Raw genomic sequence first — 25,155 nt, 5'->3', positions numbered from 1 at the left:
ATACTTGATGGCAGGGAAAAATCTGTTTCCTTAAAAAGAATAAAAGGAGAGGCACTTATGTAATTTTAACAAAAGCCGTTTTGAAGATGGTGACACTATGACATCCATTTTTGCCTTTGCCTGTTAAAGGCAATTAACGTGGGTACCTGAGAAACCAGTGGACAGTTGCTTGAAAGCTAACTAGAACCCTGCTCCTTGGGTATCCATATAAGAAACAGAGAGAACATTGGTTGATCAATGTTTTGCTGTTATTTTATTTATTATTTTTTTAACTTGAGTAATTAAGTTGTTTTTTTTAATAATTTATTGTCACATTAGCCAACATACAGTGTATACAGTGTAGACTTAGCTTTGGGAGTAGATTCCCATGATTCATCACTTATATACAACACCCAGTGTTCATCCCAAGTGCCCTCCTCACTGCCCATCTTCCATTCCCCCCACCCCCCCATCCCCATCAGCCCTCAGTTCTCTGTATTTAAGAGTCTCTTATGATCTGCTTCCCTCTCTGTTTCTAACTTATTTATCTTTCACTTCCCCTATAGTCTCTGTTAAGTTTCTCAAATTCCACATATGGGTGAAAACATATGATATCTGTCTTTCTCTGACTGACTTATTTCACTTAGCATAATACCTTCCAGTTCCATCCATGTTGTTGCAAATGGCAAGATCTCATTTTATTTCATTGCTGAGTAGTATTCCATTGTGTGTGTGTGTATGTGTATACACACATATACATACTTACCACATCTTTTTTTTTAATGTTTGTTTATTTTTGAGAGACAAAGCATGAGTGGGGGAGGGGCAGAACGAGAAGGAGACACAGAATCTGAAGCAGGATCCAGGCTCTGAGCTGTCAGCACAGAGCCCGATGTGGTGCTCGAACCCACGATACGTTAGATTATGAACTGAGCGGAAGTCAGACACTCAACCGACTGAGCCACCCAGGTGCCCCCTACATCTGCTTTATCCATTCATCAATTGATGTACATTTGGGCTTTGCTGTTATTTTAGGAAAACTTACAGCAATTCCAAGTTAGTAAAGCAGGAGTTGGTTTTTAAGGTGAAACAAAAGAAACTAATATAAATCCAGAGACAAATGACATCTTTCCCTGTCTCCCTTTTGAAGGCAGAATGTTGTTAACTAGGTGAGATGGGGGTTGGAAAAATATAATGTGAGGGCTTTTATAGTCTTCATCTTTTTTTTTCCTTAAAAGTTATGTATACATGTAGCTGAAAGAGTCAAAAATTTCTACCAAGCTTGTTGTGAAAAATATCCTTTCCCTTTTTCTCTCCCTTCTGCTGTGAGAGGAACTACTTTTTGACTCTAATTTGGTTTTTACCTCCATATCTTGAAATAGAATCTTTCTTTCTTAATTTTTTTTTCATGAATAGGCATTTTCTTTTTACTTCCCAGTTGGAAGGTGAGAAATTAGCTCTTTTACTACCACCCTCCCGCTATTAAACCGTGATATTGATTCGATCAGTATTTGGCGCTTACAGTATTATGACTGTAAATTATATTCCTATTTGAACCTTTTTATATATTCTGTCTGTATTTCCTTTATATAACTTTTTGCTTTCCTTTGAGTTATAAAGAAACTGTTTTTTTGTTGACTTTGTTTTCTGAGTACTTATAACTAACCTCAAGCTATGTGCCCGGCGTTTACATCTCCTCTTGCTCAGGATATTAGATGCATCAAGTAAGCTACAAGTTCTGTCTCCCTGACCCAGTCTCTGCTGGCCTTCGCCTCTGCTCCAGTGGGAGCTGGCTGCCCTTTCGTCTGCTGTTCAGCTCTCAGCTGTCATTCCCTCAGCTCTCCCCTGTGTTGGAATTCTTACTTCCTGTATAATTTCCCATATCATTTACTTTCTTGACTTATTTCCTTTTTGTTGGAGCACAACCTTCTATAGATTTTTGGGAAAGAATGCATAGGAAGTGAATTCTGGGTGATGATGCATGACTGAAAAGAGTTTTCCTAAGGTCGTACATAATCAGTAGCTTGCCGAGGTTGAGAATTTTATGTGTGAAAATTTTTACCTTTAGACCTTTAAAAAATTTCTTTTTTTTTTTTTTTTTAATGTTTTATTTATTTCTAGGAGAGAGAGAGACAGCGTGAGCAGGGGAGGGTCAGAGAGAGAGGGAGTCAGAGACTGAAACAGGCTCCAGGCTCTGAGCTGGCAGTCAGCACAGAGCCCGACGCGGGGCTAGAACCCACGAACCGCGAGATCATGACCCAAGCGAAAGTCGGACGCTTAACCGACTAAGCCACCCAGGCGCCCCATAGACCTTTAAAAAATTTCTTCATTGTGTTCTGGCTTCCATGGTTGTTAAAAGTCTGAAGCTATTCTGATTGCCAATTCTTTGTAATTTAACTGTTTGAAAACCGGTAGGATCCTCTTTTTTTATTTTACTTTTTTTGGTTGATGTTCTGATTGGTACTTGATGAGACCTTTAAAATTGGAAACTTGTGTTCTGCAGTGCTAAAGATTTTCTTGAATTATTTGACTTCTGATTTCCTTCTCGCCCTTTCAGAAACTTATTTTGATGTTGAGTCTCATACACTGGTCATCTCATTTTCTTATCTATGCTTATTTGTTTCCATTTTCTGGGTGATTTCTTCAACTTTATCTTCCAATTCCTCCATAGAGATTTCCATTTTTATCACTTTTTTTTCAGTCTGGTTTATTGAGGTGTTATTTACATAAGTAAAATCTACCTTTTTAGGATTTAGATATTTTATTAGTGTGTGTGTGTGTGTGTGTGTGTGTGTGTGTGTGTGTGAGAGAGAGAGAGAGAGAGAGAGAGAGAGAGAGAGAGAAAGAGAGATGCATAATAAATTACCACTAAGTTTGTAGTTTAAAACAACATACATTTGTTATATTAAAGTCTTCATGGGTCGGGAGTCCAGGCATACTGTAGCTGCATCGTCTGCTTCGGGTCTGACCAGGCTGCAGGCAAGGTGTCAGCTGGCACTGGGGTTTTATCTGCGGGTTGGGTTTCAAGCTTGCTTCTTGTTGGCAGAGTTCATTTTCTTGCTCATGTAGAACTGAGACTCGCAGCTCTCCATGGGCAGTTTCCTAACAGGGCTGTTTGTGTCTTCGAGCCAGCAGAAGAGCATTTTCCTGACTTCTGTTTCTGACCACTAAGATTCCTTTTTAAAGACCTTGCCTGATTAGGCTTGGCTCACCCACTATGCTCTACTTTTGATTAATTTTTTTAATCTTTTTTTTTAGTTTATCTATTGATGTTTGAGAGAGTACAAGCCGGGGAAGAACAGAGAGAAAGAGAGCCAGAATCCCAAGCATTTTCTGCCAGTGATAGGGCCAGTTGCTTGGCCAGGTGGAGGTAGGTGAGGATATTGGAGCAGTGGAGTCTTACTGCTTTTTAAGTAGACTTTAAGATAGTTCTACTGTATTGAGCCCCACCTTAACAGCACTGCCCGAGTTTACTTGGTATCGCCAGTTTCTGAGCCTCATGGGGGATTTTATTGAATAAATCAAATAGTCTCCTGGCTTTTTCCACTATGAGCCTAGGAAGAGCTTTTAGGGTATGCAGGGTCAGAGCAGTTGTTCCATCTGCTTTCCATCTTCTAAAAGTTTATTGCTCTTGGGGCGCCTGGGTGGCTCAGTCGGTGAAGCCTCCAACTCTTGAATTCAGCTCAGGTCATGATTTTACAATTCATAGGATTGAACACCTTATTGGACTCTGTGCTGATAGCATGGAACCTCCTTGGGATTCTCTCTCTCTTTCTCTCTCAACATTAATAATAAATAAAGAAATAAACTTTAAAAGTTTATTGCTCTTACCTCTTATGTTAAAGCATTTTTTCCAGGTAAGTTTATGCCTTAAAAAAAATTACCTTTACTGGCATTTTAATGGGGTTTTGAGAGGGCCTGAAGGAAACGTGAGTTCAATACCTCACCCTTCGGCGGGAAGTCAAATGAGACCTTAAACAGTAAGAAACACCACCTCTACTGACATTTGCTGGGATGAAGTGCTATGGTAAAACTTTACATGTGTGATTTTATTTAATCTGGCCAGTGTCCACATATGAGGTTAGGAGTTGTAAGTTTCCATGTTTTATAGGTGAGGGAATCAGGGCATAGAGAGGTTAGCTTGCCCCTAGCCACATATCTAAAAAGTAGGTGAGCTGGTGCATTTCAACCAATGATCTCTCTTTTCCTTCTTGAGCCATCCTCTCCCCTTTCACAAGAACAAACGTTTCCCTGTTTCCTACCTCGGGGAATGCTACACTCCACTTCTGAACGCCAGTTTGTGGTCATTCTTCCTGCTCCCCATCTCCTCGGTCACCAACCTTACCAAGTCTTGTGTGCTTTCCCTGCAATCTCTTCTTCCTCCGCGCGTACAGCGCCGCGCCCCGGGTCTGAGCTGGGCGTGGCTGCTGCGGGTCTCACCCTGACCGCTGTGGTCCCCGTGGTCTCTGACCAGTCTCCCAGCCTCCGCTCTCCCAGTTCTCTCGTGCCTCCACGCTACAGCTCATTTGTTCTCTTCAAAATGCAAGCTTATCTGATCACGATACTCTCTTACCAAAAATGGCCTCCCATTGGTTTTAGGAGGAAGATCAAAGCCCTTGACGTGGCTTGCAAGACCCTACATGATCTCGTCCTGACCTGTTTCCTCTTGCTGTCTGAGCTGCTGCCATGCTGGCGTTCCCTCCCGGCCTCAGACACAACAGGCTTGCTGCGGTGGGATAGCAGAGGGTGCACGGTTCCGTTTTGGGAGGCAGACATACCTTCTATTCGCAGATGTCATTCCATCTCTCTTCAGAGGGATGGACAACTATCCATCTAAGGAAGAACGAAGGAGGGAGGACCCCCTTTCTTTGAGATTAGCTGTCGATAGTGGTGTTTGCAGTATGATGGGGCTGAATGTCACAGACACAGCACAGCCTAAGGCTCCCTCTGTTCAGTAAGCCAAGCATATCACTTCCTCTGTTCGCTGTCTACACTGGGGCTGTCTGGGAGGTGTGGGGGAGGGCAAAAGCTCTCCTGCAGTCACGTGCCTGAGAGTACTTTCTTGACTTTTGGACAGGATATTCAGACTGGATTTGATGTACTTTTTCACTCCTACCAAAAACTGAGCAGTAAAACCTGCAAGAAGGAAGTAGGAACATATCCCAGGGACTCCTCCGGGAATGCTGTTGTCTGTATTAAGGTTTTCCTCTGCCCCCTGTCACATCTTGACAGTACCGAGCTTGACACTGGAATGTGGTCCTTTAGGAACTCAGCTTAATCTTTCACTAGCAGGAGTTATTAGTAGTCCAATGCTTGTTGTAGAAGCATTCTTTTAATCAGACTTTCATAATTTAATATCCAAAGTTAAATCAAAAGTGAATAAAAGGAATGTCAAAGAAATCATTTAGGAATTAAACTAGGGTTTAATGCATCCAACTTTATAGAGCACTTGTTTTTCCCTTGTCTTTGCAAAATGAGACACAAAGGTGTTCTCCAGAAGGCATCCCACAGCCACAGACCTTTACGGTAACCTTCAGAATTTCAGCTGGAGTGCACTCACTCCCTGTCATGCTAGTTTGCGCTAACGAGGGGTGGGGGGAATTGAAGGAGGGAAGGGAGCTGTACTTGACTCATGCCCTGTTCACTGGTGCTTCTCCTTTGCTTCTGTCACTTGAAAACCTCCTGAGTCCTCTCATTCCTCTGTATTTCCACTGGTATAACCCAGTGCAAGGGTTACTCAGCAGCCTCTCCACCGTCTCCACCCCCGTTCTTCTTCCCTCTACTCTGTGCTCTGTAGTGCAGACTCTCTGTTTTTTCTCTCTTCTTCTTTTTTCTTTCTTACCCTCCAGGTGAGTTGTCCCTGCTTCATGGTCTCCCCACCACACAGCATCTTGTACTTATCCTGTTGGAACTTAACACACCTTATATTTGTGTAGGTTTGACTGTCTTTTCCCAGTCGCTGGTAAGCTTTCTCAAAGTAGACACTATGTCTCATCTGTTTATCACTCTTTTACCATTCCTAGCATGGTGTCTGGCACATATAAAATGCTCAGTGAACATTTGATAAATTAATAGATTGGGGAAGCCAAGAACAGATCAGATAAAAAGATTTTTGCAATATCACTTTGAGGTTGATAAAAGAGGATGGAACATAGTGAACCCCAGCCTTAGAGCTGGGTTCCAAATATGTTGGAAAGGAAGGGATGTGCATAATAGCGATGACATGTGCTCTGTCACGGGATTGTGTTCCTGTGCTAAGTGAAGGTTTAGGAAATAGACTCTCATCTAGGCCAGGCCAACTATGTCACTTAAAGCTTTTTATTTTTAAATGTCCAAAATTCTGTATTTCTAGGAAGAAAGAAGTCAACAGGTCTTGAGCTGTTAAATCAGAAAAAGTTTAAATGTTTACATAAATGAATTTTTAAAAATCTCACTGAAACTTTGGGGGAGGAAGACTCAGAAACATTTTCAAGGAGCAAGGGATTGTAAATGAGAAATCACACCACACAGTCTCCATTGCCATTAAAGGAACTGTAAAATATTAATAGCAGTCTCTGTCCCTCCAGGCACATGTGGTCCTATTCTGCATTTTTTACTCTTAAATAAGAAATTCTACCACTGTAGTTCTTTTTTTCTTTTTTCTTTTTTTTTAGTTTATTTATTTTGAGAGAAGGAGAAACAGAGTTCACAAACGGGAGGGGCCGAGGGAGAGGGAGAGAGAGTATCCCAAGCAGGCTCTGTGCTGTCAGCGCAGAGTCAGACCCTGGGCTCTATCTCATAAACTGTGAGATCATGACCTGAGCCAGAATCAAGAGTCAGACACTTAACTGACTGAGCCACCCAGGCGCCTCCTACCACTGTGGTTCTTAGCATAAAGATCCTTATGGTTTGAAAAAGAACACTGTATTTAGATGATTAAGGTAGAACTTTTACGATTTCTAGAAATATTGTCAATGTGGTATTCTTCCTTTGTTTCTTCTTACTCTAGAGAGTTCAGGTTTAATGAGCCTTGCTGATTAGTTAGTTCAGCGCCTCTCAATGAGGAGGGAAGTAAATCATTTCTGTGTTGCTAGATTAGAGAGTTTGTTTTCCGGGATATACAGGTTTGTTAGAGATCAGTGTTACTTCTATAGGCTTCTACACACTGCACGCGCGCGCACACACACACACACACACACACTCACTCACTCATGCTCGCACGCCATGCACACGTGCACTTACACGCCCCCACCATCGCCACTGTAAACATCTAGAGAGGATAGAATGTTTAGTTGGAAAACTGTTAGTAACTGTTTTCTCGGCTTGCTTCACTTTGCTTTCTTTCTTCTGGGTCCTTTTGGAGGCCTTCTTGGCCTGAGGGCAGAACTGAATAGTAGGTATGCATTTCAAGGTTACAGCTAAGCTTACTTGTCAACAGAAAGCAGTCACCAAGCCAACCACAGTCTTAATCTTATTTCATGCATCTTTGCCCTCTGGCAGACATTTTCATTCACAATTTAGAGGAATTGAACAGAGATTCAAACTTGCAGATTATCTTAGAAATGTGAAAAGATGTCAAACAAATTTAGAAACCTGTTGCATTTCGGAAAATGCCTTTTAATATTCACCAGTTTTGGGTTATTGGTTTTAAAGATTTTCTAGGGTTTCCCTGAACTGAGTACTGTTCATGAAATTCATGCCATCTGAGACAGCTTGTAGACAATCAGCTGGGGGAGGGGGGCATGATTTTTGCTCCCCTCAGGAGATATTTGGCAATGTAGAGAGTCATTTTGATTGTCACAAGTTTAGCAGATAGAGGCAGGGATGCTGCTAAACCTCTTATAATGCACAAAAATGTTGATGGTGCTGCTGTTGAGATACCCTGATTTGATGTACAGAGAGATAGTAACACATATAAAGTCTGTGTGTATATAAATCTTTGTGTTGGGGGATTTCTTTCAGAGTGTAAAAAATATTTAAGGAAACAAAATTCATTCCAATTCTTTTACCTGCCAGCATATGTTTAACATTGTGAATTCGGCCATGACACACGTAAACCCTTTCAGAGCCATAACCTGGAAGCTTGTCCACTCCTCAGAGTGTTCCTTTTGGAAGCGGAGCCGTGCTAGTTAGGGGTGCGTGTCCAAGGGATGAGGGGTTAGGGCGCCCACCAGTGAGGCAGCCCGGAGATAGAGTGTCCTTGAATGTAAGCTCTCTTCTGTAGCATTCTACCTGTGCCCTCGTGATTCTGAAGTACTTCTGAGATTGGGCCCGAGGGTTTGCCTTTAATTTACTTCTGCTCCACCCCGCTAACCCTCCTCATTGTGTGGTAGGAACACTGAGAAGACAAAGGAGTGAGGTAAAAGGGGTAAGAGAGGTGGCATGAGTGTGGAACTGCAGCTGAAGTTTAGATTATCTGCTTTATGAACCTGTAGATGATCTGCACCCAATGACAACTTGTCTTTTGTTCCTACAACTCAATTGGTCTCTGAATTTTTTGGGCCCATTTATAATGAGAAAGCCGCATAATCTGTTTACAGTAACTAACACTTGGTTATAGGTATGAAAATAAAATGGGCTTTATTTGACAGATAAATAAACTAAGAAGATACAACGTTTTACAGTGATGTGACTGCAAATTGATATAACTTAGAGACTTTAGATTTGTTCTGAAAAATGTAAACATTGTACCCTTAACTGTTTTTTCTGAGTTCCTAGTTGGTGATTATGTTGTAAAGGAGCAAATCACCTCTGCCTGAAAGGGTGGTACACGTGTGCTTTGTCTCATTTCAGATAGATTTGACTGTATATAAGCAGAAAAACAAAAAGTGAAAAAAATCCCACCAACAGAACTCAAAATAACAATGACTTAAATGAGCTAGAGGTTTATTTCTTGGGCAAAAGAAGCCAGAGGTAGGCAGTCTAGGGCTCGTATGGCTGTTCCACAGACATTCAGTGTCCTTGCATCCTGTTCTGCCAGCCATGGCATGAGGCCTTTTTGTGTAAGATGGGTTCTTGAGTGCATCATTGATAAACTCTGACCTGGCCACCGCAGATGCAGACCTGCCTGGGGGACATCCTCCTAGCTTGGGCATGTAAATGATGTAGCAAAGGCAAGCTAGCTACAACAGTCCGAGGGAGGCACCTTGGATATGTAGCAGACCACCTCCATCCAGACCAGATATTAGGAGCTTGGGGAAATCATCTTGGATGCGAGACCATGGACCCAGCAAAAAACTAGAGTTCTTGTTACCAAAAACCGAGAGACAACTAGTAGACTTTGAAATAATACTTAGTGAAAGTCTTAGCAAAAAATAGTGACTATATGACCTCGTCAAGGCTCTCCGGTTCTAAAAATAGGATATTGTTCTGTGGCAATTAACTACCGGTATGATATTGTTTTGCTTCTGTTTTTTTCCTGTATCTCTTTGGTTTTATCCCACCCTCCATCCCTTTTCCGAAAGCAGAACTAATTGTTCTCTTCTTTTTTCCTTATAGAACTTTCCATGATATTTCTGATGATCTGAAAACTTCAGTAGACTGACATGGTTTTCACCGCAGTGATTTCTGTAGGAGGCTCCGTCTTGATAGTGAGTTCGGCTCAGCTGTGGCCTTCTGTCCTTTCATCCGTTCCTCGCAAGCAGAGCCCGGGAAAGCAGCAGAACCCTCCTGGCCTTCCCTACAGAATGTTTGGACAAGAGAGAACTCGCTGTGGGTTGCTTTATATTTTAAAGCACAGCTTTAGAGCTCAGAATTGTGGTTTGCTCACTTAATTGTTGCTAGGATGGCTTGGAAAGCTGCGATTTATACACTGGTACCATGGCTTGAAAATTCCCACTTTGGTTATCTATGTTATTATAATATGTATTTATGAAGGTATTTTAAGAGCCCTGAACTACCTGCTGTTAAAAGTATTTACAGTGTAATTTTCTCCTGCTTTAAGGAATCTGTTCTTAAACTTTTCTATGGCCGTCACTTTTTAATGAAGAGGGTTTTCACTTTTGAATATGCAGTTTCTTGAGCAGGAGAAAGGAGTCTTCTTCCCTTCTTCCACCATGTATGGTCCCCTCTGTAAGAAAGAACAAATCTTAAGTGTAAGACGGGATGGCTTATTTGAAAGTCAGTTAGTTGTGTGTTGCAACCATAGGAGAAACAGAAAGACAGTCTCTCCCTCCACCCCCTTCTCTTCCCTCCATACCCCATCACACTATGGCCAAATTTCTAAAACTTGGTTGACCACTTTGAAGGAAAATACATATTAAGCTGCTATTAATGGTAACGGTATGACAGAATTCAGTTGTGGTTCAGGTTTTCTTTCCAGATACTTTAAGTGAAAAATCTCAGGAGTAACAATTCTCTGAGTTGTTGAATGTATCCCTGTTTGCTTATTTGGAATTCTGCCAATTAGTTACTTATTAGCAGTAGAATGTTACATTTATGTAGTGTTTTTCCATCACTTAGCACAGTGCCTTGCACATAAGACTCTAGATGAAGGCTTGTTGAATTACGACTTTTTAAAGTATCTCAGCTATCACGATAACCAGCATAGTGCTTTGCATCTTACAAAGTCCTTTATTATGTCACAGCCACTCCCCATCAGCTTTCATATAGCTTTATATTATTTTAGCACAGTTTCATACAGATGGGGAAACTAAGGTTCAGAAAAATTTAGTAAGATTTTTACCTCAACACTTTCTGACTTTGTAGGCTGCAGATTGTGCTATACTGTAGCATTTCTCCCAGTATCTTCCACAGTTTTCCTAGTGTTTGTCCTACAGTTAATGACAAGGCTGGGACTAGAACCCAGCTCTTGGCTATGTGCCCTTTACACTGTTTAACGCAATCATTAGGCTCTTTATCCATCTCCCAAGGGAATATGAGGGACAAAGGGTTCCTAAGTATGAAAGACCTCCCTTTGGAAAACAAAGGTAGAAATCATTTTTTCCCCTAAAACATCGTCTCCCTAAAGCATAGTTAATAATAATTAGCTTAGGTTTATTCTGATATTACTTAAGAAATTAGCTCCATCTAGGAAAGAGGCTACTGTGAGGGCTTTGACTTTATACAGTAGATTACATGCAGATCTCTTATTTTTACTGTCCTTCAACAATTGTAATCTGATGTTACACCGAGTGTTCCATTTGGCCACTGACTGACTTCTGTCTTTCTTCAGTCATTTGTTCAGTAAAACATTGGTCAAGAGTTTGCCAACTCTGGCTCCCATGCCAACTACTGCACAGGGTGCCACAGGCGATAACTCATAAAAGCCCTTCTCTCCCCTTGAATCCTGGCCAAGTCATGTGCATTACTAAAATTAAAATTTTCACATTAAAAGGGTTAAAAAAGAAATCAGCTTTGTTTTTATTAATTGTATGCTGGTTAAGTTTATAGCTCAAATTGGCACATTTGGAAGAGAGAAGTATCACACACCGTGAGTTGCGTCTGCGTATACAAATTATGTTCCTCCAAAGTGCTTTTAGCTGTATAAAGTGATATTGCAAAAAACCAACCTCGAGCTAATATATGGCTGTTGCTGGTCATAATTATTAGTGTAAATACGAGGATCATAGAGGGGAACTTTGAGCCCTAAGAGAAGAGTCTAGAGCTGCCATAATTGGCAATGATGTAATATCACTTGAAGTATCGGGAGCAGAGGGACCCCAGAGTGCTGCACAGTCCTCATCCGGAGACTGGAACTGCCCTGGCCCTCCTGCAACCGCATAAGGACTCAGAAAGTCAACCAGTTGGGGAGGTCTTCCTGGAACCCCCAAACAGAGAAACCTATCTCTTTGGTATAGTGAAGAGGGTTTACAGAATTTTCTCAGGACACAGAGATCACGGGGTGTGAAAAGGGGTGAGTCTCCAGCTCAGGTCTCAGAGATGACCTGCCCCCAGATTCTCAGTTAGGATTTGTCCCAGGACGGGTCAGTCTTCCTAGGAACAGACCATGCATTGATGAAGTAGCTTCAGTAAAAATTGATCCAGAATCCTATCACAATGTCTTACATTTTATAGCTTTGTTAACGATTAGTTTTAAGTTCATATTCATTAGTTCAGTTGTAAACCAAATGGGGGATTGGGAGAAAATAAAAGTCTCCGCACAGATGTGCTCCTCTCTTTTCTAAGAGAGAATAAGGTAGAGGGTTTTTAGCATAAACTCCATGCCCTATGAATCCTTTTTCAGTTCCAAAATTCCTATCACATTTTCTGTTCCTGGAAGTGATCTCTGTCAGACTGCCTGAGTTACAAGTCCTATTTATGTTTAAATTTGTGAGGATTCCTAACACTCTCTTCTGTTAGAGGTGGTTAGCTGGCAGGATTTTCCTGTGACTTGTGATGCTGGTGGAGACAGACTCTTGACAAGGTCAAGAAGTGTTGTGGAGGTTTACTATATTTAAACAAACTCAGAGCCTTTGGAAATAGCAGCTGTGTCTTCAGTGAAAGGGCGGCTAAAAGGCTTGCAAGCTGAGGGCCTCTGGCTAACTTTGGTCTTAAATACCCATCGTGACCCTAATCATACCCCGAGTTCCCACATTGGTTGCATTTAGTGCTTCAGGATGTGTCCCTACTGGGCAAGAGATATTCAGAGATTCAGGGCATGAAGGGTTTGATTAGAGCAAAGGAATTTTAGGTGAGCCATCCAGGGCTCTCAACCTCAGGGTTTATAGGAAAAACCCCTTCAGACCATCCCATCCTCCGGTCCTGACTGGCAGTTTCCTCTAGGGTCTGTTGAGACCCTTACAAGAATATTATAGTAGGCATTTCACATTGGAAATAGCCTCTGGCAGTGTATTTCCAAGTGTTAGTTCCAGCTAAGACCAACTACTTTGGTTTTTTTTTTTTTAATTTTTTGTCCTTACACATTTGCTATTAAAATATATTCATTTCATTAATTTATTGAGGACCTGCAAAAATATGCACATGCTAACTGAAACCATTGAGCAGTTATTTTTTGATGGTTTAAAAATAATCAAGAGAATTGTAAATCAAGATGTTCTCTCTCTACTAGAGTCATAGAAATTCTGTGCTATAATGGGCTTTCTATAATTAGGTGATCCTGTCACTTTTCTAGGGGAGAAAACAAATCCATAGGCTTTTCTAACACAGAGTCAGCTAGTAACAATTCTGAGTAGAATACAGTTCTTTTCTCTCTCTCTTTCTCTCTCTTTTAATATTTACTGTTGAGAGAGAGAGAGAGTGAGTGGGGAGGGGAAGAAGGAGAGGGAGAGAAGGGCAGAAAGAGAGGGAGACAGAGAATTCCAAGTAGGCTCTGCCCTGACAACAGAGCGTGGGGCTCGGACCCACGAACTGTGAGATCATGACCTAAGCCGACGTCAGACGCTTAACCAACTGAGCCACCCAGGTGCCCCAGTCCTTTTTTTCTCTGCTTCTCCTCCCTTTCCCTTTCGGTCGAGCAGCTTTTTGAAAAATGTGTTCCTTATAGCCCTAGCTCCAAGGGATGTTAGTAGATGTTCTAAGAGACAGAAGTGTGTATGAGGGGAGGGGACTCCACGGTCAATTAAAATTGAAGAATGCTGAGTTTGTTTCCTTGCTGTCGGACTTCTCAGAGTTTTTAAACCTGCTGTTATATATTGCAAATTTATGAGGGGACAAAGACTGTGTTTACTAGACTTACTTGACCTTAAGCTGCCCCCCTGAGCTCCCCCTCTTAGCAGAGCTTCTCCAAGGACTCCTGGTCCTTTGGGAAACATGCCGCTCAAGTGAGTTTACAGCTCTTTTAGGAGACGTCCTTAATGGAAATTCTGAATGGTAAATCTATTACCATGGTTCCATGTAAACTGTAATAAATCTCAGAGTTTAGTGAGATACCAGAAAGAAAACATATTTGCTGTTCAGAGCTATACGTAAAGTATAGAGATTCTTTTCCACCTATTACGGTGTATAAAATCAGTATTTGTGTTTAGTTTTGCAAGTTTTTCAAGAATCTGTTAATGTGCAAATACAGTGGTGATATATTGATATTACATTTTAATGCCTTTGTCACTTTATAGTTTTCAGACTGCTTTCATAGCAACCCTGTGAGATAGGCAGGTGTTAAGTATTATTAAATGAGGCACTGGAGGCTCAAAAAAGTTTTTTTGTGATTTTTCCCTTAAGTTTATACCACAAAATTACGGAGCCAGAATTCACTTACAGAACTTCTGACTCCAAGTCCAGAGTTCTTTACGCCACACCTGGTTTCTTACTTTTCTTCTGGCTTTATAGCTTAAAATGAAAGGTGTGGAAGCAAATCTTCAAGTTAACATCATTTTGGCCTATTATCAAACCCTATATATTTTTTTTATAGTGGCCCAGAAAGTGTAACTCTTATTATTGCTATCCCAAAGAAAACACTTCTGTCCTTTGTAGTGCTCCTTGTTTGAGTGACTGGGGATATTTCAGATACCATTTGATTTTGAAACCAAGAATGGGTATATAATTGTAATTGCCCAAATAACTTCTGGTAAGGTATCATCTCTGCGTTCTCAGGCAAAACAGAGATGGTTTGAAAGCAAAAAAAGTTTTTTCAAATACAGTCCATATTCTTTATTCTCACACAGAGCCTACTTCTTAGCTTTAATTTGCTTTGACAACCTACTGATGTAACTTCTTTGTAAATGTGAAATATTTATATTTTGAAATAAAATTACTAGTGTTAAATGAATCAGGTGGTAATCTTAGTCTCATTTCTATTGAGAAATTTAATCTTTAGTGAAGTGAAACTTTCATGAAAACATCCATCTGTCTCTTACTTAGGCCTTAAATACTTTTCTTTGGCACCAATGCCTACACTGAACTTTTATGTAATATGGGCAACTTACATAAGGGAAGATGTGTCTGGAGAGTGGGTGCTGGGCACCTTAAAGAGGTGAAAAGGCCCAAGGCTGAGGCTGGAGTCCTCAGTGCACTCCGGAAGATGGCCTTGGTAGACAAAGAAGTGGTAAGGTAAGTGGCTGGGGAGTAAGAATCAAGGAAAAGTTGGTTAAAAGAACGGCACAGTTTGAAGGCAGAAAATAAACCCACGTTATGGCTGTCTTCAATAGCAAAGATAACTTGGCAGCACTGACAGATGGAGCTGAACCCCACATGGGAAGCACATTTCAACAAGTGTTTGGGAAAGAGCCTCTGACACCTGGAGCTGGTGGTGTTCAGCTCATCAATCTGACATGGATGGAGAAATGATCCTGGCAAAAGTGAAAGGGTGGACTCGCCAGCCTTGGGTTTTCTACCCTGCTAGTTGCTTATTGGCAGATAGGCTAGCTCACAAATATTTCTCCATGCTTCTCAGTCTATTGCTTACGCCTAGGGCCCCTTCACTGGGTGTGCGTGTTTCTGACAGCTGCCCTTTTGGCTTTGCTTCTGGAACTCCTGAGGAAAGGGGTGTTCAGCCCTCCCTCCCATCTGATCATGTTGGGGGCTCCCTGATAGCTTTACCTTTAAGTGAGTTTAATCAGAAATATACACTAATGATCTTTTTTTTGTTGTCTTTTTTTATTTTTTTTTAAGANGGGAGAATCTTAAGGAGACTCCAGACTCAGCCCAGAGCCTTACATGGGGCTTGTTCTCATGACCCTAGGATCACAACTTGAGCCAAAATCAAGAGTCAGAGCCTCAACCAACGGAGGCACCCAGGTGCCCCTACACTAATGATCTTTTCAGTCAAGAAACAGCTGTTAGGAAACTGCTCTGGCTTAGCCCTAGGGAAAGTAATTCTGAAAAGTAGTTTTAAAATGTAGTAGTGTTAAACAGTAGATGAAGCTTTTCCGTATGCTCACGTTAATTTCCTTTTGAAAAGTAGCCCGAGAGATGACCCAAACCACTGCTTCCTTGCCAAGTGCCCCGGTACTCCTTAAGACTTCACTATCTTATGTTTCATCCTCAATCCAGCCCAAATGGTGAGAGAGAAAGAGTCAGAAGAGGAGCAGGGGGAAATGGGACCTTCTGGAGAAGCTCCAGAAAGACGCTCTACCAGTAGAATTCCTGTCTCAGGGTGAAAGACCCTACCCAGCTCTCTCTGCTCCGCCAGTTAGCTCAGCTTCCAGAAATCGTGGAAGTCAGTTAGGACCAGTCCACCTATCAGGAGGACGAAAAGGTTTGCCAGGGACGGTTGTCCTTGTGTCGGTAAGAGGCCACGTGGCCGTGGGAGGCCGGCAGGTGTCTGGTTCAATCAGTCCTGGCGAGAGCGAGGCGGGGCAGGGAAGGGGGACAGACGGAGAGGGATTGCAGGGAGAACCCGAGACCCTAACGCGCGGGGGCGTGGCCGCCAGGGGGCGGGCCCTNTCCCCCCCAGCCCTGGCGCCCTCCCCACTCCCGGCTCCCTGGAGGCAGAGAGGACCCGCGGGGAGCCCCACGTTTGCATCCCCAGTCCACCCCGCGACTGCCGGCCACTCCGGCCGGGGCATTCCTGCCGGCCTCCAGGTCCAGCGTGCGCTCCCCGAGGCCTTTGTCCCTTTCCCCTGCGCGTGTCGGTTCGCTGGGCTCCCAGGCACCCGGGCCACCCTGCCTGCCCCTGCCCCTTTAACCTGCCGGCTATTTTCAGGCGCCTTTTGTCGGGCCCCGTTGGAGTGAAGCGAAGCACTGTTTGATACTGTATCCAGATACATCTTGTTGCCCCAAATTCCGTCTGAGATGTATGCTTTATCGTATTCGTTGGTCATAACGCAAGTCTGGAATCAGCTAATTGACGCGCGGAGTTTTAGAGAAGTTTTTGTTCCCGTGAGCCGAGTTCTACGCAGCCCGAGGGCTAGAATTCCTCACCTAGATCTGTTGTAATGTGCCAGGCTTCGTGGGGAGGGAAGAATTCTGTGCCTTCAGGAGCGCGTTGGCGATGTGTGACTCACAACTGGATTGTAATGTCTTGATGACTCACGCTAGTATTGCCAAGACTTTAGAAGTGCTGGGAATCTTAAAGGTTATCTGACTCTAAATTAAAAAAAAAAATTCTTTCTTACAGCATCCTTTGCACCTGGTCACCAGTCTCCTGCTTCAACACGTTCAGTGATGGGGAGCCTGTAGCTGTTTCATAGAATTTTAAATGCTGTCTCTTCTCCATCCCAGCCCTCCACATATTTAAAAATAGCAGCCACACGTGTCCCTAGATTCCTGTTGTGCTGATTTAATAAACAGCTCCGTTTTCTTTACCTGTGCTCACTTTGGCCTGGCTGACCCGACAGTGAATGAATACAGCTGACACTCCTCCCTCTTCCCTTCCTTGTCTGGTAGAGGCACTGACCACCGGGAAGGAATGAATGCTGGCATCAGTTAATAATATCTGCGCTGCCCTCCTCCCCCCATAGGATGCCACCAATACAACCAAAACCCAAAAAGAGAAAAACTGGGGTCGTTTTAGGACAGAGAGAAGAGAGCAGTGGAGTTCAGCTTGGCAACATTTTATCCACTTATTTAACAAAACGTGTGTGATCCTTATGTGTTAGGCCATGTTTTAAATATTTAAATATAAATATTAACTCCGTTAATTCTCATAATGATCTTATGAGTAGATCTGTGTTTATTCTTGCTGCAGAGAAGAGGAAGCTGAGGAATAGTGAGGCTGAGTAACTTTCCCTGGGACTTTGAACTGTAAATGTCAAACTGACACTTGAACCCAGGCATCCTGGTTCCAGATTCTGTGCTCTTAGTTACACCATATGCTCTGTTCTCTCTAGACGTCAGAAGCAGTGATGAGGTCAGCCAGTAGTAGGTACACAGAAGAGAGTCCACAATGGAAAAACAAGGTGGAAAGTAGTTGTATCTAGAGAAGTGGTAACTTTTCACAGTATCACCATTAAAAATGTATCAGTTCTACAATTCTGCATTGTGTAATTCTGGAATAAAAGAGGGTGGAGTGGAGGAGGAAATGTGTGAATGTGTGAATCCCATGAATTGCTGCTGATAGTTAACTAGAGGTCAGTGCCAAAGGGGAAAAAAATGCAAGCTTTCTTTTTTTTTTTCTTCTTTGTTTAAGATTGATTCAGGGTCATAGCAGAGGTTCTGCATCCTACGTTATGTATCCACGGCTATATCTTTAGCACAGTACCGTAAGTGACATTCCTGATGATTGTACTGAACAAATAAAAATTGAATTTGCTCAAAATCAAGAAATGGATAAGTCATGGCCAGAATACTGTTAAGAAAGCAGGGAAGTAAGGGGTAAAATTTAGAGTGATTTTTAAGTTTCAGTGAGTATTCGCTGATTACAACTGCAGGTCTCTAGAAAATTCAGGTCCAGAGTCTCATTTTCTAAGGATGCTGTGTTATTATGCAACTCATGTTTTACCATTTATCCACAAGAATATTTAAGTAAGCACTTATCGTATACTTACTAACTGCTCTTTGAGGGACTTGTAGTCAAGTTGGGAGACAGGGTTTGTATAGATTAGCACATGCTAAGTGTCAAATTAACAACATCCATAGTAAATGCTCCTCAGAGAAGGCACGGACGATTCATGAACAATGCCAGAGAGGAGACAGGGTCTTGAGGTAAACAAGACTAGCATCATAAAATTTAGGGAGTTTTAAGTATATAGTTTCTATTCTGATATCATCTAACCTGACTCTCCAAGTAAAAAGTTCTGGGTTACTGGCCTTATTCTAGGAATACAAGGTTGAGTCAGTATTAGATAAATGTATATAATTTTCTGCATTCACCTATTAGGAAAGATATATGTTCTTATCAGTAGATACAGAAAAAGCATTCAATTAAATGCAGCTTATAATCATGATAAAAAGCATTTAGCAAACTAGTAATAAAAGAAAACTTCCTTATAAAGAGCATCTACAGAAAACCTATAGTTAACATCATAGCAACAAGTCAAATTTAAAACAGACATTTCCTTTAAAACCAGAAACAGGAGGGACTTGTGCTAGCACAGTGTGTTTTTTTTTTTCTCAACACTACTGCAAATCCTAACCAGTGCAATGAGATAAGAAGTGAAAGGTGTGATGATAGAGAAGGAAAAAACAAAACTCTTGTTTTGATAAAAATGATCTACATAGAAAACTCAAGAGTTTACAGATAAGTCATAAAAACTGAGAGGCTTAGTAAGTTCACTGAATGTAGTATACCAAAGTTAGCTACATTTCTCTAAAAACAAAAAAGTAATTCTAAAAGAAGCCTGTTAGAATAAAAATGACAGCAAAATATGAGGTTCCTAGGAGGATGGATGGAGATATATATATATAAATGTATATGTATATATATATAATGCCAAGCTTTATGAAAAGATTTTTAAACATATTTTGAAAGGCAAAGTAGATCTAGATAAATGGAATAAATTACCATGTTCGTGACTAGACTGACTCAATGTTTTCCCTCTTAATATATAAATTTAACAATTCTAGTGAAATTTTCAACAGGATTTTTGAACAGAATTTGACAAAAAGTAATTATAACATTAATATAAAAGAGCAAAGAGCCAAAAATACCTAGAAGAGAAACAAAGTGGGAAGATTTCAAGACATTATAAAGCTCTCATAATTAAGGCAATAGACCAGTGAAAGAGAAGAGAGAACATAGAAACAGATCCACACATATGTGGAAAATTGAGAAGTCACAGAATCGGCACTGCTGGTCAGTAGCGAAAGGAAAAACTTTTTAAAAATTGGGCTAACACAGTAACACGTGAAATTTGGACCCTTGTCTCACACCGTATTAAAAAGTCAGTTCCAGATGGATTAAGGACATCAATATGAAAGTGAAAACCTGTAACAGTTTTAGGGGGCAAAAAACTGGGTAACGTCTTCACCTCATGGTAGGAAGTGATTTTTTTAATACGGCAAAAGTAAAACTTCTAAGCAAAGGTTGATAAGTTTGACTCCTTTAGAATGAAGAACCTCTGTTTATCAAAATTGAAAGGATAAGCCATTAAAGTGGAAGAATGTGGCTGCAACACAAATCATCAATAAATGATTGGTAGTACCCAGAATAAATCAAGGATTGCAATCAATCAAAAATAAAAACATTACCTATTAAAGATTGGTAAAAATCTTTACCACAGAAGAGGAAATTAATGGCTAAAATATATATTAAAAGATGTTCAATTTCATCAGAAGTCAGTGAAGTACAAATTAAAACCATGGTGAGAACAAATGTTGGTAAGACATGTGAGCCAAAGAGAATGCCAGTAGTAAACTACTTTGCAAGACAGTTCAATGTCATCTAAAGTTGAAGGTGGATATTACCTGTGGCCCAGCAATTCTCCAAAATCTCTACCCTTAGAGAAACTCCTGAATGTGTGGTAGACATGGATTGCAATATTGACAGTTGTTTGTTTGTTTGTTTACTTCTAATGGCCCCAAACTGAAACTACCTAAATGTCTTTTAGCAATAGGATGTTTAAATAAGTTGTTCATATACTCAGTATATGTTCATATACTGAGATATTATGCAGCAGTGAGATGAATGAGCTGCAGCTATAGTTATCAGCAACAAATACTAAAGGCTCAAAAACAGGCAAAATGAAACTGTACATCATTAGGGATATAACGTCTGTGCAGTAGTTATAAGGAAGAGATGAGCACAAAGTCAGGACAGCGGTTTCTTCTGGGGAGAGGGAGGTCAGGGATGTGGAAAGGGACGGGCCCTCCATGCATGTGGGTTGTCAGAGGTACTGTTGCTGGGTGCATATGTATCTTCCCATTTCTTTGTATGATGCATATATATGTTATATATACTCATTTCTTAGATATTTTCTAATTCAGATAGTTCTTTAAAAAGCCCTGGGCTGGGTCCCAAACACATTTTTTCAGAGCAACTCCCCACCTTCTTTAATAATCACTTTATTCTTCCTGTCAAAACGCCCACTCCCGGTCTTAAAATGTTTTTATCCAAGGAAGGGAAGAGGGATATCTGCCACATACCCCACCCTAGTGTGGAATGTTATTCTACCACCCACTAGTCTTTTCCTGTCTGTGATAGATGTACTTCCTTCACCATTGTACAGACCCTTCGAATTTCTAAAAGAGCTCACCTTGTCTTTCTGTTTCTCCGTATTGTCCTGAGGCTTTTCAGGATCCTTCTCTCAATAATCGACGATGAACAGAGTACATATGGGGCCCTCTTTGCTGATTTATGTATGTGAATATATGGATGTTTTTTGTTTACTTGCAAAGGTAAAACATATAAAGTAAATTCTGCTTCTTTTAAAATACCTCCCATGATTTGGTGTGTTTTCTTCCATATTGGTTTCTATAGCTGATTAGCTCATTTCTTTTTTTTTAATTTAATTTATTTTAAAGTAGGCTCTATTCCAATGTGGGTCTTGAACTCATGACCCTGAGATCAAAAGTCGCATGCTTTACCAAATGAGTCACCCAGGCACCTGTAATTTTTATATCTAATAATTTTAAGAACTCACTCCTGAGTGAGACGAACTGCAAGAGATAAACTTCTCTGTACTGGGTTGGCTCCTTTATATTTCAGGTCCAGAGAAGTAAGCCATTGTTCTTTTGTCTAGGCTGCTACCAAATTTTTTCTTCCTGGTCTTCACTTGCTTTCTGGCTTTCCCACAACATAAGTACGTAAACTAAGTGCGTGGGCGGCTCAGTTGGTTAAGCATCTGACTTTTAGTTTCCACTCAGGTCATGATCTCACAGTTTGTGAGTTAGAGCCTTGCACTGGGGTCTGTGCTAGCAGCATAGAGCCTGCTTGGGAGTTTCTCTTCCTCTCTCACTGCCCCTTACCCATGCTCTCTCTCTAAATATAAATAAACTTAAAAAAAGAGAAAAGTAAACTAAAAATCCAGTTCAATGAAAAGATTACTGTCAGCTATTATAGAAAATAAGAATGACATCACAAACATGAGGAAATAGAGATTCTAGAAATGTCAACTGTGTAATATCTGACAATTATGTAATGCTTACTACACATCCAACACTATTCTAAGTACTTAACTAATTTACTAACTTATATTCCCCACAATGACCTTGTGAAATGTACTATTATTATTCCTGTTTTTACACACGAGAACATGGATTTATAGAAAGCTAGATGACTTGCCACACTGTCTCATGACATAGCCAGATTTCAAACCCAGGCAAAGTAAGCCAGAGTTCATGCTCTTAACTTCTAGGATATAGTTTGTTGGAGATTGGTACTTCTTGACACCCTTTGTTAGAAGGTATCAAGTAAGCCCTAGTGCTTATTCTTTTATTCCACAGCAGAATTCTTCAATATATCAGATGCTCTTTCTTCCCCATGGGATGCCTTTCTGCCCTCTTTTTTTTCTGGTTTATTCAGGCATTCTCTAGACTGTGTCAGGGCAACTTCAGGTCATGACTCCCAATTAAAAATATGCCTCCTATTTTTGTAGAATAATAGCTGAAATTTTATTCGGCGCTGTATTTTACAAGGCATTCTCACCAGCTGTCTTTCCTCTAGTCTTTAACATAATCCTGGGTGAACAGAAGCAGTATAGTTATTAAAAGTGTAGGCAACTTACTCCTTTTGTGACCTTGGGTAAATTCTTCATATCTTCTAAGTTCAGATTCTTTGTCTATAAGACGAGGGTAATAATAGTTTTCACCTCAGGGAGATGTAAGCATTAAATGAATTAATACATATAAAACACATAGGATAGTGCCTAAGTATTAAATGCTTAGTGTTAAATTGCAGCTAGTCTTATTTTTCACATGATAAGGAAGTTGAAGCTTTAACACAGTTTTGTAAAACTGTGTGTTAAGGTGTGTGTGTGTGTATAAAATAAGACAGAAAAATTATGGCAAAATGTTCACAGGGTAGTGTGATTATGGGCAATTTTTTATTTCTTCAGTCTTTCCTATATTTCTGATTGACTTGGCTTCTGTAAATGTCAGTTTTAAATGCATACCTCTATTTGGATTAAACATTTTCTAGACTGCTTTGAGTAAAAGGAAGAGAGCCACACCTAATTATGCACTGGGTAGTATGCGTCTAATGAAAGCAAAATTTGTGTGTTTCAGAACTGAACAATAGTTGACATTTTAGCCTAATTGCAAATCTTTTCTTTGTAATTATAAATTTAAAACTTTTTGTAATAAACACAACTTAAACTTCTTTTCATTCCAGGGTCTCTTTCAAGTTAGTAGTTTGGAATAGTCAATGGTGGTTAAGTCCTCTCTCCAGTGGTACTAAGAATTCCTTAGGGTGTATCAGGTATGTAATAAGACCAAAGACTCCTAAAGACTACAAACACACACACACACACACACACACACACACACACACACACCTCATAACTTAAGTCAGTAAATTGCAGGATAAAAAAATCAATATGCAGAAGCCAGTTGTGTTTCTATACACTAATAATAAAATATTTGAAAAAGAAATAAAACCATTCCATTTACAATAACATCAGATTTAACCAAGGAGGTGAAAGATCTATAGACTGAGAACTCTAGGTTTTTGATGAAAGAAATTGAAGGAGACATATAAATGGAAAGATATCCCATGTTCATGGATCTGAAGAATTAATATTATTAAAATGCCCATAACACCTAAAGCCATCCATAGATTCAGTGCAATCCCTATCATAATTCCAATGGCATTTTTTCTCCACAGAAATACAAAAACAATCCTAAAATTTGTATGGAAGCACAAAAGACCCCAACTAGCTAAAGCAATCTTGGGAAAGAAGGACAAAGCTAGAGGTATCACACTTCCTGATTTCAAGTTATGCTACAAAGTTATAGTAATTAAACTATCTTGTGCTAACATAAAAAACAGATTCATAGTCCAATGGAACAGAATCAAGAGACCAGAAATAAACACATGAATTATTTGGTAAAGTAGTATTGACAAGAGAACCAAGAATGCAATGGGGAAATGATAGTTTCTTCAATAAATGGTGTTGGGTTGGGGGACCTAAGTGGCTCAGTAGGTTAAGTGTCTGACTTTAGCTCAGGTCATTATCTCACGGTTGACGAGTTTGAGCCCTGTGTCGGGCTCTGTGCCCACAGCTCACAGCCTGGAGCCTGCTTCGGATTCTGTGTCTCATTCTCTCTTCCCCTCTCCCACTCATGCTTTGTCTGTCTGTCTGTCTGTCTCTCAAAACAGAAATAAACATTAAAAGAATATATTTAAAAAAAAATAAATGGTGTTGGGAAAACTGGATAGTCACATGCAAAAGAATTAAATTAGACCCCTAACTTACAACACTCACAAAATTTGCTGGATATGAATCAAAACTTAAATGTAAGACTTGAAACTGTAAAATCCCTAGAAGAAGAGGGAAAAATCTCCTTAACTTCTGTCTTGGCAATGGTTTTTGGATATGATACCAAAAATACAAGTAACAAAAGCAAAAATTAGCAAGTAAGACTATATCAAACCAAAAAGCTTCACCACACAAAAGAAACAATCAGCAAAGTGAGAAGATAGCCTACAGAATGGAATAAAATATTTGTAAGCCATCTATCTGATAAGGGGTTAGTGTCTTTAATATTAAATAGGGAGCTCATACCACTTCATAACATTGAAAAATATTTAAAACTGGGCAGAGGAAGTGAACAATTTTTGAAGAAGACACAAAATTGGCCAACAGATTTATGAAAGTATGCTCAACATCACTAATCGTCAAGGAAATACAGATCAAAACCTCAATGATATATCACCTTACACCACTTAGAATTGGCTGTTATCAAAAATACAAGAAAGCAAGTGTTGGTGAGGATGTGGAGAATAGAGAAGCCTTGTAAACTGTTGGTGAAAATGCAAATTGATACAGCCACTATGGAAAACAGCACAAAGGTTCCACAAAAAAATTAAAAGTAGAACTACATATGACTCACCAATCCCACTTTCAGGTATATATCATAAAGAAATGAAATCAGGATCTTGAAGAGGATCTGCACTCCCATATTCATTGCAATATTATTCATAATAGCACAGATATGGCAATAATTTCAGTGTCCTTCTACTGATAAATAGATGGAGAAGATATGGTATAAATTTATAATGGAATATTATTCAGCCGTGAGAAAGAAGGAAATCTTGCCATTTGCTACAATGTGGGTGGACCTTGAAGGCATTATGCTAAGTGAAATGAAATACATCAGACAGAAGGCAAATACCAAATGAGCTCCCTTCTATGTGGAATCTACAAAAGCCAAATCCATAGAAACAGAGAGTAGAATGGTGGTTGTGTGAGGGTCTGTGTGGTGGGGAAAATGAGATGTTGGCCAAAGAGTGCAAATTTCCAGGTAAAGATGGATAAATTCTGG

At 40.4% G+C, this 25,155-nt stretch overlaps 2 protein-coding genes across 2 annotated transcripts in view; both read left to right on the top strand.

Moving 5' to 3' along the window:
• The window catches only part of TMEM245 (transmembrane protein 245), a 94,118-nt gene extending 79,495 nt beyond the window's left edge, over positions 1 to 14,623 (top strand). Inside the window, 1 exon segment of the mRNA XM_077769841.1 lies at positions 9,457 to 14,623. Within this exon segment, the coding sequence (XP_077625967.1) occupies positions 9,457 to 9,502 (46 nt within the window). The 3' untranslated portion in view covers positions 9,503 to 14,623.
• Positions 14,624 to 14,875: 252 nt separating this feature from the next.
• Positions 14,876 to 25,155, top strand: part of CTNNAL1 (catenin alpha like 1) — a 59,860-nt gene continuing 49,580 nt past the window's right edge. The window contains exons 1-2 of the mRNA XM_077769760.1: positions 14,876 to 14,904; positions 16,086 to 16,377. Coding sequence (XP_077625886.1) covers positions 14,876 to 14,904; positions 16,086 to 16,377 — 321 coding nt within the window. The remainder of the gene's footprint in view (positions 14,905 to 16,085; positions 16,378 to 25,155) is intronic.

The sequence above is a fragment of the Crocuta crocuta genome, unplaced genomic scaffold, assembly GCF_008692635.1.
Source record: "Crocuta crocuta isolate KB4526 unplaced genomic scaffold, BGI_CrCroc_1.0 scaffold95, whole genome shotgun sequence".
NCBI classification, from domain to species: Eukaryota; Metazoa; Chordata; class Mammalia; order Carnivora; family Hyaenidae; genus Crocuta; species Crocuta crocuta.
Note: the sequence above shows the minus strand (reverse complement) of the source record. Positions and strands in the feature narration are given on the sequence as shown.